General features: G+C 40.6%; 2 protein-coding genes across 3 annotated transcripts; both read left to right on the top strand.

The window, feature by feature from the left end:
• Positions 1-11,735, top strand: LOC119658902 (tubulin-specific chaperone A). Of its 2 annotated transcripts, none has more exons than XM_038066708.1 (3): positions 1-163; positions 218-433; positions 11,584-11,735. In XM_038066708.1, the coding sequence occupies exons 2-3, from the start codon at positions 225-227 to the stop codon at positions 11,705-11,707; spliced, it is 333 nt and encodes a 110-aa protein (XP_037922636.1). In that variant the 5' UTR covers positions 1-163; positions 218-224; the 3' UTR covers positions 11,708-11,735. The 2 variants fall into 2 exon arrangements, with proteins under 2 accessions (XP_037922636.1, XP_037922635.1); XM_038066707.1 differs by having other exon boundaries at positions 5-163; positions 221-433.
• Positions 11,736-11,848: 113 nt separating this feature from the next.
• On the top strand, positions 11,849-12,955 carry LOC119658901 (programmed cell death protein 7). The gene has a single exon (XM_038066706.1). It carries the CDS (start codon positions 11,876-11,878, stop codon positions 12,776-12,778), a length of 903 nt encoding a protein of 300 aa, XP_037922634.1. The 5' UTR covers positions 11,849-11,875; the 3' UTR covers positions 12,779-12,955.
• Positions 12,956-15,456: the final 2,501 nt, after the last annotated feature.

Raw genomic sequence — 15,456 nt, 5'->3', positions numbered from 1 at the left:
AATGAGTGGAATGAATTGTCAATTCCAGTTCGCATTATTTACATTCATCGTTTTCTCATTACCGGCGCGCGGTGAGGTCTTCTTTGTGACTCATTAGTGAACGAACAGACTAGACTTTGTCGTTACTTGGAACAAAACAAATTCATAATCGTTGTTGAGATTCGTAAGTATTTATTGCTTGTTTTAGACTTTGAAAAGGCTCAGTTAAATTTTCCAACAGGAAAATGGCAGATCCTCGTTTGAAACAGTTGACGATAAAGACAGGTGTGCTGAAAAGACTAGCCAAGGAGAAAATATCGTACGAAAAGGAGGCGGAACAACAAAAAGTGCGTGTTGAAAAGCTGAAAGCAGAGAATGGTGACGAGCATATGATCAAGAAACAGGAGGAGGTCTTGCAGGAGTCGCTTATGATGCTGCCTGATTGCCAGAGGAGGTTAGTGCAAGCCTTGTACATCACTGTCCCTATGGTTATGGTGCTTTCTCAATGTCTAACATTAACTTGACGGCAACTTTTCAATAATGCTTACCTGAAAAACCGAAATCAACGATACTTGAAGTAACTTTCGTATGTATCATCCCAATATGCACACTTTAACCAAATTTGGAACTGATCAGTGGAGTTAACCATATAAGGTAATCTGCTCAGTTATGCTCAATTAAGCCTATGATACGTACCTATACAATTAGATGATATATTTTGTGGGATATTAGAAACAACAATTCTCTTCTGTGAGGCGGAACCACTTCCTTGTATCCTGAAGTCATTCATGTTACCATATTACTTCTGCTCCGTAATTTCACTTTCTTAATTTCTGAATTTCATTTCAGAAGTTTATTGTAAAGTCCTTTGCAGTCAGCCACAATCCAATTGAATTGGACTTGCTAGGTTGGGAATTAAATCACTGAAACGGGCGGCTATGTTTTGATCTTTATTACGTTTGATAAATTCGTTCATTTCATTTATTAATATTCATGATTTGCTTGGTGCAGAAACTTAGACTAGAGGTACAGTAGCTTAGCTTACTTTTCAACTGTAGTAACAGCGGGGAGTTTAGCTACTTTGTTTTTCATATGAAGCACCTAATATAAGAATATTCCCAAGCAAAACTTAAAAATAAAAACCTTGATTAAATCTTAAACTATCTATATGATCTAACCTAAAGCCTTAACCTCAATTGATTTTGAGCCTGTTAGTGAATTTCTTTAGACAATATCTTAAAATGTATTTACATATGCATATATAGGATTATGCAAGTATGAAATAGTAACAAGTGATCGAATAAGGAATTGGCAAATCTTACGATGCTGAAGGTTTTGCGTGAAACAAAACTTTATTAAAATCGATTCAATGTTTGTCTGTCACACTCGAATTACTTGAAACCGGCTAAACCGATTGTCAGGGAATTTAGTGAGAAAGTGTGGCCTGTAAATCTCTTTACATATTTGTGTTGAGGTTGGAAAAGAGTTCCACATACACGTGAAAGAGGAGTGTAATTTTTTTTCACAGAACATGATCAATTGTTACTTTTTGAAACTGATCTATTTCTGAAATTGGAAGAAACATCGGGGAGTGAGGGCTCAAAAAGTGTGCCCCAAAAAGTAAAACAGGTCTTGTTCTCTCTAACCGAAAGATCTGAAAAAAAATCACAGTAATGCCTCTATACGAAATTTGGGCCTCAAAATCCATCCCGTTCCGTAATAAAAAAAATAATAAATAATAAAAATATCATCATATATAAATACATATATAGAGTTAAAAAAGCCCAGGAACCTCTTCCCGCCCAACCGGACTGAGGGACGACCAACCCAAGGATGGGCTGAATGCAAGATTCAACTGCCTGCATCACAGTGATGATGCGTTTTAACGCAAAGTGTGTGCGACCATGCGAAAATGTATTGCTACATCCCGATTGTCGCAAACACTTCGGCGAATGACGCGGTGGTTCTACACTACAGAGACATGGATCTTGAATCAGAGACAGTGCGGATCAAGACTGAAACCCATTAGGTCAGATTGTTACCGGACAGGACTGTTCGGACTATATCACAGGTTGCAAGGATATAGTCCAGCCCTAAGATCGAGCGTTTTATGTAAATTCTGCGGGACTAATCCCGTCGCTGAAATTACCACTGGGACTACTTCCATCTTTTGTAGTCTCCAAATCTGCTTCGTATCGTCCGCCAAGGGGCCGTTGTTCCGGATTTTTTCTTCTTGCTTTTCAAGTGTTCCGGTTCTGCGGTACGGCTACATCGATTATGAAGCACGCTCGTTCTTGCTTGAGAAGCAAAACTAGATCGGGTCTGTTGTGATTAACATTGTGTTCAGTGGCAATAGTGTGATCCCACAGTAGTTCCTCTGCAGAGTATACTTATAGTAAGGATGGTAGGTTGCCACTAAGGTTTTGATACAGAATTTTGCAGATGGAGTTATGACGATTGGTTTACTCGGTACTGGTCAACATCTTGCACGGAGATGTTATGCGCTGGATGGTCTCCTCTTCACAGTTGCATAACCTACAACTGGAGTTGGTGATTGAGGAGTCGTGAAGAATGTAACGTTTATATTTTTTATTGGAAACGAAGCATCCTGAATTGAAGTTAGGAATGCTTCGGTCTCACAGAAAAGTACACCATTAGCCAACCATTTGTTGGAGACTTCGATATCAATGCCTGCCAAAAACAAATTTTTGATATGACCTCCGTAGCCTGATGAAAAACTCACGAAAAGAATGTATTAGATTGTAGTCCAATGTTTTTAAATCCTCCCTGATGACGTGCGATAGTGATGCTCAATTTTTCGGCAGCTTGTGCATGTTGTTGTTTGCAAGAACTACCCTTACCCGTCTATTGACAGATTCTAAATCCGTATTAATCCACTGTATCACACCGAAAGTATATAGAAGGACGGGAATGGCAAAGGTGTTGAATGCCATGATTTTATTTTTCCCGAACAGCTCTCTTTTCAGAACACAATCCAAATGCCGTTCAAATTCCCCAGACAATTTAGGTTTAATTATTGCCGCAGCTAGGTTTGTCGCTGACATTCCGGTTGATTGTGTGCAAGCGTAATACTTATAGTAACCACGAATGTGATATGGAGTTAAAGGCTTAATTATAATCATTGTAGGCTGTCGAGATATTTTGTTTTTGGTGGACCGTTCTTTACGGCCTCGGGAGCCTTTTACGCATCTTTTTTGCTCCTCAGCTATCAATTTATGAACGTTAACATGTTTCGAGATATTCGCCCACAGAACTGAAGTGAAGATCTTGTAGATGGTAGGGAGACAAGTAATTGGTCGACATTTTGAAGGGCAAGAGTCACCTTGTTCCAGCTTCGGTTATATCAGGCATGGTCATTTTGGGTAGGGTCTCGCATGAACGCAACGTCAGAGCCAAGCTACTTCTAAATTGTAACAACTGGGATCGATCCAAACAATTCTCCAGAAGAAGAAGAAGTCAGTGAGATTTTTATAAAATCCCCGTTGGTTCTGGAAGAATAAGGTGTTGCCTGTCCTTCGTTGAAAACTGTTTTGATACCTATGGATACGATTGGAGCATACCACAAGTTTCTAGGATTTCTTCGATTGACACATGATTGGATTCTTTTTCAGCTTTTTTTGTTAGGGGGTAGGATGGATGGATGTGTGCGTACGTATGTATTCTTTCGTGCGCAGAGAAAAGTGGACATGCGTCAAGATGTGTCAGATCAATCTAGATGTTATACCTATATATATATATATATATATATATATGGCTTTGCGCAAACACTACGAGCGGGAGCGGCATATAATATAGGGTGCGGCAGCATAACTTCCTTTTTTCAAAACTCAATCAAAAGTATTGTATGCATCGGAAAATATTTATTTATTTTTTATAATGTAGGTACATGTCTAAAGTTTTTATTTACATTGTTTTGAAGATCAAATCTGTTAGGTGACGTCCCCCATTCTCCATACATTGCGTAAACCGATTTCTGGCGTTTGTCATGACTCTTGTTAGCATAGCAGGTGTTATGTTGGCAATTTCTTCTTGGATGTTGGTCTTCAAATCTTGTAGGGTTCTTGGACGGTTCACATAAACACGGGATTTTAAAAAACCCCATAGAAAAAAATCACAAGGGGACAGATCGGGAGAGCGTGCCGGCCATTCCAAATCGCCTCTAATTGAGATAAGACGCTCTGGAAAGTGTTCCCTCAAAACAGCCATCGATGCTCTTTAAGTGTGTGCTGTTGCACCGTCTTGTTGGAACCAAGTGTCCCCCAAATCCAAATTTTCTAGCCGTGGGAAAAAAAATTCTGTAGCATGTTTATATACCTCACCTCATTTTCCTCAAAAAACCAGGGACCAATAATTCCAGCTGAGGAAATTGCACACCACACTGTGACTTTGGGTGAATGCAAAGGCTTTTGATGCAATTCTCGAGGGTTGGTGTCAGCCCAGTAGCGCATGTTTTGTTTGTTAACCGACCCACACAAATGAAAATGGGCTTCATCGCTAAAAAAAATAATAGCACCCTCGGGAACGACATCAAGAAGAAGCTCACACGCGTTCATCCGATAATTGAAGTCACGTTCTGAAAGTTCCTGCACTATCGCCATCTTATAGGGATGAAAATGACGATCATCACGAAGAATTCTTCTCACAGAACGATCGGATAGTCCAAGGGCAGATGCGTGTTTGCGCGCAGAACGCCGTGGCGATCGCAACATTGACGCTCTCACTGCTTCAATGTTCTCAGGTGATCTAACGGGCCGAGGGACTCCAGTTCTTCCTTTTGTCGCACTTGCAGTTTGTCTGAATGTAGTGACCCATGTAACAATTGATTTGCGGTCTGGGACGGGAGCCAACGGGGCTAAATTAAAGCGATTCCGAAATGCACGCTGTGTTGCAATAACCGAACATCCGCTTGAAAAGTAAACCTCAACGGCAAAGGCACGCTCCTCACTATTCCAACGCATGATGGCGACTGAACCGTGTCGGGACAAAACTTTACAGTATCCCCTCTTGAACGAGACCACTAGCGCTCCGCTATGACATCAACTAACTGAGTGACGCTCATTTTAAAAAAGGAAGTTATGCTGCCGCACCCTGTATAATAGGCTATATGATCATGTATAGAGCTGAGCATCTGCTGGGATGTCCGTTGTGTAGATAATAAATAGAGTGAGACTTAGACAAGATCCCTGGGGAACTCCTATACTTTATTATTTTCCTAGAAGTGGATTTATATCTATCTATTATATGTTAACTGCAAAATTACGATCAGCCAAAAAGGACTTTATTATGGGTCAGATCAGGGAAGCGGAAGATGCTGCAGATCGAACTGTATACCGCATCACGAAAGAGCTTGCATGTCGTCACAAATCTTTCGATGGTCGTGTGAAGGAAATATAATCTCGAAAGCTTGATCGACAGAGAACAGGCTGGCTCCCGCTCCTCTGTCGACCAAATCAACACTCTACGAGCCATTTTGGTACAGTGCGCGGAATTTTGATCTTCGCTGCATCGGCTCTCCATCTGTCTCTGGATATACGGGGCATTCCGGAGAAACGGCGCAAAATGTAACGTACTGCACCGAGATAATATCTCGGAGAACTTTGAGGTCCAAAGCGAAATCCGTCAGGGTTGCATCCTACGACCGATATTATTTCTTCTTGTTTTCGGCGATTATCTCATGCTGTCTTATCCGGAGGACGTGTAGGAATTCAATGGACGATATCATTTTTCCGCAAACATCTCAACTACACTTATGACATCTGTATACTCTCTCACCGGGTCATGGAATTTGGCGAAATGGCTCTGGATTTGGAAAGAGGGGAAAGTAGGGTCGGTCTGAAGATAAATACCAACAAAACCAAGGTTCTCCCTCTGACCGGTCATCGCACCCTCCCTATCTGCATTAATGGACAGATCATCGAAAACTTCGATAAATTTCTGTATCTAATAAGCGTGGTTTCTGGCAACGACGGCACCGAACTAGGTGTTGCCCGACGCATTAACAGCGCTAGACCCTGTGTGTTCTTTTTGTGTTGCTGTATTGGAGTAGCATCGATAATTTGCTCAATTTGCTTAGTAATTTAATTTGGTTAAATTGAGATTAGCTACCAGGTATTTTTGCTCTGGGAGATCGAGTCGCTTAAATTTGTCTCAACGGTATTTGCATTTTCCAAAGAGAATAAGATAAGGAAATGTGGAGATGAAAGTACCAGAAACGTGTAAGGAGCTGTGATGCTTACCTTTTTATCACTCATTATGAGGTCCAAGAATGAGCCTATTCCCTTTAGAGAGAAAAAAGAAGGCTCATCGTAAAGTATCTGAGCAGCCTTGTTGGCTTTCTCACATTTCCACAGTCTATGGCGGGAATTCAGATTACCACAGATCAAAAACCTATTAATCGGGCGAGTTAGGGTTTTTAAGTAATTTTTAAAAGTCTTCCAATTTGTTGGCGGTAAGCCGCCAGTTTTAACATCCAAGCTGTCTATTGAGACCCCATTATTTTCAACAACATTGGTGCTAATTGACTGCAGTACAGTGTGTTTCACATTCTTTTTTATTGTCACTGCTACTCCTCCACCGACTTTACATTTCGATCACTCCTGTAGACAACAAAATTATCAAAACGTAATTTATCAATATTTTTCAGGAAATCGTTAGTTTCTGGTACTTTATTTCTTATGCTATGCTTGTCTAAATTCACGTCTGTGGACTGCACAAAGACTAACAATGACATACCAAACAGGTAGAATAGGAAGAAAGAATTTTGATAAGCTCTTGCGATAGTTGCAACAACACCCTGAGGTAGATTGATGAAAGTAGTGCGAGGTATACTCACCTTCTGAGTCATTTGTGTTCCAGTTTCGTTGGTTTTCTCCGAATCGTCCTTGAAGTGTCAAATCATTGACATTTCGCTCAATACAATACGTTACACAAGAGGAAACACTTTTATAATTCCATATACGTCTAGTTTTTAAGTAAATAAAGTCAAATTTCACTTTCACTTTGGTTAGAATTTTACCCACAGCAGCTAGCATTCGTATGGCTCGAATGGCTAACAACGAACCCATTACGTTTGATTATTCTTGTATGCAATTACTTGACTAATTCAAATAATCGATAGATCAGTTGCAGAGGACCGTCCCTTTTAAGAGTGCTGTTTTTCTTAAGAAAACAAATTGGTAAGTAGTGGGGTTTATTTGACAAAATCGCTGGTTCTCCTGAAGTGCAGAATCTATTATTTTCGGAAAGGAGGGAGCTTTGTCTTGTTAAAAGCTCTATTCGTTTTTTATCGCCCTTAAAGGACAATCATAACGCTGATCTAGTGGCATCGTTTTTCGCAAAGATTTTCGCCTTCTTCAATCGACGAAGTGAATCTTTGCAATTTCTTCCTACAGAACAGAATGATAGTTGAAGACCACCCGCCAAAAGTCGTCTTGGAGCTTACCATGTTGACAGTCAGACTTTTGACGAATGAATCTTTCGACATCCTCATTGCCAATGTTATTGCAGTGCCCTAGGACCCACATAATAGACGTTTCGTTAAGTCGACCATGTTTAAGCACTAATTGGTTTCAGCTCTACATCAACTGCTTCAATTATATTCTGCTATCCGGCGCTAATAACGCTGCTTGACTGTGGGAGCAGAATGATGCCATGGTGTAACAGTGGGTAACGTTTCCAGTGCACATAACTAGTCCAGTGTTCCTAGCATTCATCGTGCGTCTGTTCGATGACACCAGTTTTAAATCATCGGTAAATTTACCCTCATGGGGTCACACACTCTTTCCAAGAACTTACTAATAGTTATTATTGAAGCAGAGATGAGGTCATCATCGTTAAGGGTTTTGTATTCTGCTGGCGAAGCTCAATTCAAGCAGATAGTTCTCCTTTTCTGTGTATCCCCAGGATCGCCTCGAACGAGTTAATTCCTCTGAAAAATCTCCTACTTTGCCAAATCCGAGTTTCACCTTGGTCGGATTCGTGAACAACTGTCCGTTGTATCATCGCAGTACGCACACAGATCACTCGTACGCACTGATCGGAAGACGAAAGGGGCAATGGATAGATCACAAATTAAGGAGGGGCGACAATTGCATTGCGGGGTACGCCATGCAATGGGATGCACTCTCCTAAGATGGCCGACGAAGAACAGTAGAATTGCAGGGCGAGTATCTCCGGAAGTCGTGGTCATGAAGGGCATTTCAGGTAACTGCGAAAGATTGTGCGTAGGTGTAGTTGACGCGTTATATCCCGAGGTGAATGGCAACTATATACATACTCCAATTACGATTTTTTTATTTGATGGCCATTACCCCTAGAAGATGAAGCATCCACCATCCACTGCGCCTATGCGCCATCGTTTCCGGTTCGATGAAATGCACTTTAGCTCTCTGCAAGTCTTTCCGAGAGACTTACATCCCCCTCTGTCATCCTGCGCCATGTGTTTCTATGACGGATCCACTCATCAGCTACTCTGGGAAAGTGGGTTACATTGTATGGTATAGCCAGAAATCAAACTCAGCTTGAGATGATGGCTTTGACGTAGTTTTGAACACTTTTATTCAATCTCCGTACGACCGTTGGTAGAAGCAAAGGTTCTTCCTAATTGATCCAACCCGTCATTAAGTGGATGACGAACTTTCTGAAATTACAAAACAAAAATCTGAATAAACAAGTTGGGAAATCGGAAGCTGGACGCTTCAGGTATGAAAAGATTTGTGTATTTCTTATATAAAGACATTTGAGTGTGCATTTGCCCCATTAGTATGTAGTGCGCAATATATGCATATATCTTGTCAGAATATCCACTTTTGGGTGATGTTAACATTCACAGTCTTGAATTTGCAAAGAAGCGACAAATTTGACCTATTATAACTTTATTAGTAATAGTACGATTTCCATCAAAATTGGTAGGATTATGCTATATGTTAAAGGCTACCTTACGTGCTACTAGGATGAACTTAAGGGGTGGGAGGGGGAGTTTGCAGCAAATTACAAAAAATTATAGAAATACACTATTATTAACTTTATTTGAAAGGATATTGATATGGGGGTATTTTGGAGCCTAGGCACCGTATAGTGCCAGCCTCTTAATTTTTTCCAAATTTTTCGGTTGGGTAGTTTCTGAGGCTGGCCCCGTTAAATAAATGATCACTGTCGACCCCACGCACTCCCCATCTCTCCAGAAAATGTAAAAACTAACAGCGGCTTCTGAAAGTACTAATGAAGACCTTTCATTTGATACCCCACATGACTGTTTGATGAAAGAAAATGTATACCCCCCTTTTGCAAGTATGGGGACCCACTCTTAGATTCGACGTAAAAGATGTAACTCACTGGATGCGTGAGCGTTTACAGTTCCCACTTATCCACCAAATTTGGTGTGAATCGCTATAACCGTCTCCGAGAAAAATGTGTATGACTAACAGACAGTAAATCGATTTTAATGAGGTTTTCTTATTTTAAAAAGGGCTGCGGAGAAGTAAATTCTCCAGTAATGGAATTTTAATATTTCACTCGAATATCAATTATTCTCTTTAAATATGACATCAGTGCTTTCTTTACATGGCTTCAGATGCAGTAAAAACGCACGAAATTGACAAGTTTGAACTACTATAACTCTCTTCTATGCCGGTGCAAAATTTAGTACTCCTAGAATGATCTTAATGAGCGTTTTTCAATCAGTTTCTAGAAATTGATAATATACTGTTACTAAGTTTATTTGCGCAGAAATCGGAGCGGGACATATTTTGGGGCCTAGATTTCATATAAGCACCTTCTTGATTTTTTTTCGGATTTTTAGGTTTAGTAGTTTCCACAAATGAGTCCTGCCTCACTTTTATTTGTACATTTTGACCCCTTACTTGCGCACTTTACAATTCATGTCAAAACTAATATCAGATTCGGAAAGTACTAATTGAGACCTTTCATTTGATACAAAATTTTGCATGAAATGGGGACTCCCCTTTAAAATCCAGGAAAACTTGTTACTCATTGTATGCATAGGACTTGATAGTTTCCATATGTCCACCAAATTTTTTTCGACTCGATTTAGCCGTTTTCCAAGAAAGTGCGTGTGACAGACAGACAGACAATGAATCGATTTTAATATTGTTTTGTTTTGCACAAACCTTTAAAACAGCTTTTAGTTTCTGCGGAATGCGTAAAACATTCCCTGTTTACGCTCTCAAATGTATTCTCAAAATCGAAAGAGCAACAGGTAGATCTAAATTCCGCACAATGCTACAAAACGATCTCTAGCGGATTGATGTGGTCAGGAGGATCTAGAACGGAACTCGGTCTAGTCTCTGTCGAATATGTTTTCGAAATGTTCGTGAATGCTTTCCAGGATAATTTTAACTACAATCTTTGTGACGCCAGGGAGCACGCAATTACTCCTCCAGTTTCGTACTCAAAACGAGTGCACTTCTTAGAATTTTGACGATTATCCTCGCAAGAACTGCGATGAACAGTTCCGTAGGGAGACCGTCAAGCTCAGCGACCTAGATCTGCTGCTGATTGCTATTTGGTCGATCTGGTTAGATGTAAGTTGCTGGTCAGTTGATACTCAATTGATCTTATGAGAGGCGTTATAGTCGAACAATGTGCCATCAATGACGATGCGGTGAAAGCTGCAGAAAGGTTTAAGCCTCTCCCTATCGTTGTTACGGTCCCCAAGACTAGGTTTTGCCACCACATGTCCAAAGAAATTGTTATTAGAACCCACTTTGGCATTCAAATCACCCATCACAATAGCAATTTCCTTTAGGAAGCCTCACGGCGGCTGCTTTATGCTGCTCATAGAAAGCTTCCTTTTCTTCTGCATGGAAGTTTCCATTGATGTGTAACACGGCACTATGGACATGTTCTTCATTGTAGGTCGGAATCTCGCGATCACCATTCTGTCTGATAGCGATTCCCAGGACAAGAAGGCACACTTAGCGAATGTGGTAAGCACTCATCCTACGTCGGACTCATGATTACTTCTTACAGAATAAAACAGTACATTCCCGCAATGGGGAGAGGAGTCCTCCCGCTAGTCCCACAATCCCATCTCGCTTAAACCAAAGCTGTGCAACCTCTATTGCTGAAGTTCAAGCAAGCGAGTATTCTTGGGAGCCTCGATGCCGTCATCTACCTGGACGAAAACAAAATATTGTAGCTGAAAGATTAGACTGATTGTGTGTCATAGTAGTAGTATAATCGATTTCGAGATTTTCATATTGCTAGCCCACAAATCTCGATTCCTTTTAGTCTCCTTTTACGACAATATGAAATACTTTTAGTGAATTCCTCAGCGGAGCACCGACTACGCTTTCAATACTCTTAAAACGCCAAAGTGCTATAAGACCGTTCAGACTGAAGTGACTCTTGGGGCTTGGGACCGTCTATGACTTCTCGAACTCAATGCAAAATCAGCTATTCACTATTTCCGTGGAGGAACCACAAACCCTTTATAATAGCAAATCTCACGAAAGTCAATTCAACCGTTTTCAACCCGTCGAAAAAAACAAAGTACACTTAAAAATTCAACGAATAAATATTCATTAATATTCTATTTTCTGAATAAAAATTTATGTTTTTCAGATTAACCAAAGCATTTGCCGACCTGGATGAATTGCTCAAAAACGAAGAAGAATTGAAAGAAACAAAAGAGTATGAAAACGCATTAGCTGTGATTGAGGAGGCAAAGGTCACCATGGCCGCTTAATATCAGAATTTTAACTTTAACAACATAAAGATCCACTTTCTACCCTATTGCATTTAAAATTATATTTAAATAAGTTTTGACAAACCCTCTGAACACACGAATCGTCAGTAGGTACAGATCGCTCTAGTCTTTCCAAATCAATAGCTCGTAAAATATTCCAATTTTAAAATGACTGACAAAAACAGGACAGCTTTGCAAATCTTTCGAGGTTTTCCCCCGCATTTAGCGAGACATGATATAATGCAATTACTAAATAATATAAATTTTCTGGAAAGCACTGAGAAAGAATTGAAGGAATGCATGAATACACTTTCTGAAAGTGATTGGGATGCGAAATTAAGAGAAATAAATTCAGTTAAAGACGAAGTTTCTAAAATCTTACAGTCATATGATGACAAACTCGGTGTAGCTACTTTGCAGAAAATTCTGTGTAAAAGAAGAAAAAAGCGGTTAAGAATTCGTAAACGCAAATTACAATTGCAATCCAAACGAAAAGAAATGACAAAAAGGCGTAGAGAGCTGCACATTGCTATAGACAAACGCCTTGAAAGTAAGCGCCAAGAAGACATGAAAATCAAACAAATCAAAGAAGCATCCGACTATGCAAAAATGGTCTTATCGAGCGTAACGAAAAAGAAGGAAGATGCAAAAAATTACATTCAACTGTTGAATTCCTTGAAAGAACTAAGAAGAGCGCGACAAATCGCTTCACAGAGCAATACTTCAGAGGGTGGTACTGAATTCATTTCAAAAATAAATCGTTTAATAGCTGTTTGGAATGATGCTTTTGAAGACTATGAAAACGAAGAACGCAAACTTAGATCTATTTTGAATGACACCCACAAATCAGTTGAAGATCAATGGAAAGAAGTATTATTTGGGCAAGCTGAAGAGGATTTGGCGTCAGCAGATTCTGTTGAAAAGGATGACATGGGGAGACTTATAGAAATCAGAAGCGGGTGGGATTCATGCATTGTTCCGGAGGATTACAAATATGGTTCTTATATTCCTACTGGATGGGTTTTGCCACCTGAAAGGCCTTCGAGTGAATGGAAAATTTATTTAAGTTGAAAATTTCGTAAATTTAAATGTTATTTGATCTTTTTGTAATAATTCTTTTTACGCGAAATTCATACAGCATAAGTTTTTGTTCATAATCTGTAGAAATTTAAAATACCGTTGATCGTAAATATATGTAAGCGTGTACTCAGAATATAGTTTTTACATAATAAAATATAATTTGAGATATATTTGGTATGAAATAACTAGTTTTCATCATAAATGCGTGAAAAAAGGAACAACTTGTTCCCGAAATATCCATATATGTCGAATGAAAAATTACTACTAGCGACGGAGACGGCGTTGAGTATTAATTCTTAGTTTTCATCCTTTAAAATGGGCTTCTTTGGTTATTTGAAGTGATTGGGTCCTAATTAAAGTGTTCAATTTATGTATGCATATCCATTATCTTTCTCTTGGAACAACGGGTCTTGTGTAATTTGCCATCAATTTCTGTGTTCGGATTGTTCAGTGGTTACATTCTAGTCATGATGTCATCGAGTCGGTCAGATGTTCGAACTACTATTTTGGGTTGGAAAAATGGCGTGGTACAATCTTTCTTTTGGAGTGTTTCCGACTCCCAGCCCAACATTGGACAAAGAAAGCCAGGCAAACCACCCCATGGCGGCTAATGACAATGTGCTGAGGATTTCTTACTTTGTAACGCATACGTGCTTATAACCACATTTATTTACACACTCTATCAGGCATTTTTCTGCTAGTGTTCACTAATCTCGTGTAATTTTAGTTTTTACTGCCTTATATTATATTTGGCAATTGTGCTTCCAAATTTTATCAGTTTGTGGAATCATCATCATCATCAACGGCGCAACGACCGGTATCCGATCTAGGCCTGCCTTAATAAGGAACTCCAGACATCCCGGTTTTGCGACGAAGTCCACCAATTTGATATCCCCGAAAGCTGTCTGGCGTCCTGACCTACGCCATCGCTCCATCTTAGGCAGGGTCTGCCCCGTCTTCTTTTTCTACCATAGATATTGCCCTTATAGACTTTCCGAGCTCGATCATCCTCATCCATACGGATTCAGTGACCCGCCCACCGTAACCTATTGAGTCGGATTTTATCCATAACCGGACGGTCATGGTATCGCTCATAGATTTCGTCGTTATGTAGGCTACGGAATCGTCCATCCTCATGTAGGGGGCCAAAAATTCTTTGGAGGATTCTTCTCTCGAACGCGGTCAAGAGTTCACAATTCTTCTTGCTAAGAACCCAAGTCTCCGAGGAATACATGAGGACTGGCAAGATCATAGTCTTGCACAGTAAGAGCTTTGACCCTATAGTGAGACGTTTCGACGGAACAGTTTTTGTAAGCTGAAATAGGTTCTGTTGGCTGACAACAACCGTGCGCGAATTTCATCATCGTAGCTGTTATCGGTTGTGATTTTCGACCTTAGATAGGAAAAATTATCAACGGTCTCAAAGTTGTATTCTCCTATCCATATTCCTCCGGTTTGACCAGTGCGGTTTGATGTTGTTGGTTGGTTGGTTTTCGATGCTGACTTTGCCACCATATACTCTGTCTTGCCTTCATTGATATGCAGCCCAAGAACTCGCGCCGCCTGCTCGATCTGGATGAAGGCAGTTTGTAGGTCTCGGGTGGTTCTTCCCATGATGTCGATATCGTTAACATAGGCCAGTAGTTGGGTGGACTTAAAGCGGATCGTACCTCTTGCATTTATCTCAGCATCACGGATCACTTTCTCAAGGGCCAAATTAAAGAGGACGCATGATAGGGCATCCCCTTGTCGTAAATTGTTGTTGGTGTCGAATAGTCTTGAGAGCTTGCTGCTTTTATCTGGCCTCGCACATTGGTCAGGGTCAGCCTAGTCAGTCTTATCAACTTGGTCGGGATACCGAATTCTCTCATGGCCGTGTACAGTTTTACCCTGGCTATGCTATCATAGGCGGCTTTAAAGTCGATGAACTGGTGCAACTGGTGTCCATATTCCAACAGTTTTTCGGTCGCTTGGCGCAGAGAGAAAATCTGATCTGTTGCTGATTTGCCTGGAGTGAAGCCTCGTTGGTATGGGCCAATGATGTTTTGGGCGTATGGGGCTATCCCGCCTAGCAAGATAGCGGAGAATACCTTATAGATGGTACTCAGCAACGTGATACCTCTATAATTGCTGCACTGTGTGATATCTCCCTTTTTATGTATGAGACAGATAATGCCTCGTTGCCAATCGTCAGGCATTGATTCGCTGTCTCATACCTTGAGCACAAGTTGACCACTTGGTGAAACTGGTCGCCTCCATATTTAATTAATTCGGCTGTAATTCCATTGGCTCCTGGCGACTGATGATTTTTAAACCGATGAATTGCACGGACTGTTTCTCCTATATTTAGTGGTGGCAGTATTTGTCCGTCGTCTTCAGTTGGCGGGACCTCCAACTCGCCGATGTTCTGGTTGTTCAGTAGCTCATCAAAGTACTCAGCCCATCGCTCTAATATGCCTATTCTGTCGGAAATTAGATTTCCCACTTTGTCTCGGCAGGATGAGCATCGAGGTGTATACGGCTTCATCCTGCTGACTTGATGGTAAAACTTCCGCGCCTGGTGCGGTTGCTCCTCGTACTTTTCGAGTTCACAGACTTGTTGGTTCTCCCAGGCTTCCTTTTTCCGTCTGTGAAATCGCTTCTCCGCTCGACGGAGTTCGTGATAAGTC

The sequence above is a fragment of the Hermetia illucens genome, chromosome 6 (assembly GCF_905115235.1).
Source record: "Hermetia illucens chromosome 6, iHerIll2.2.curated.20191125, whole genome shotgun sequence".
NCBI lineage: Eukaryota > Metazoa > Arthropoda > Insecta > Diptera > Stratiomyidae > Hermetia > Hermetia illucens.
The sequence above is the reverse complement of the archived record's forward strand: the minus strand, read 5'-3'. Positions and strand labels throughout refer to the sequence as shown.

What these genes read in the sequence shown, in the direction of transcription:
- LOC119658902 (XM_038066708.1), top strand. Translation starts at nt 225, where the DNA reads ATGGCAGATCCTCGTTTGAAACAGTTGACGATAAAGACAGGTGTGCTG. An exon ending in CTGCCTGATTGCCAGAGGAG is followed by an intron (nt 434 to 11,583) that starts GTTAGTGCAAGC and finishes TATGTTTTTCAG; the next exon opens with ATTAACCAAAGCATTTGCCG.
- LOC119658901 (XM_038066706.1), top strand. Translation starts at nt 11,876, where the DNA reads ATGACTGACAAAAACAGGACAGCTTTGCAAATCTTTCGAGGTTTTCCC.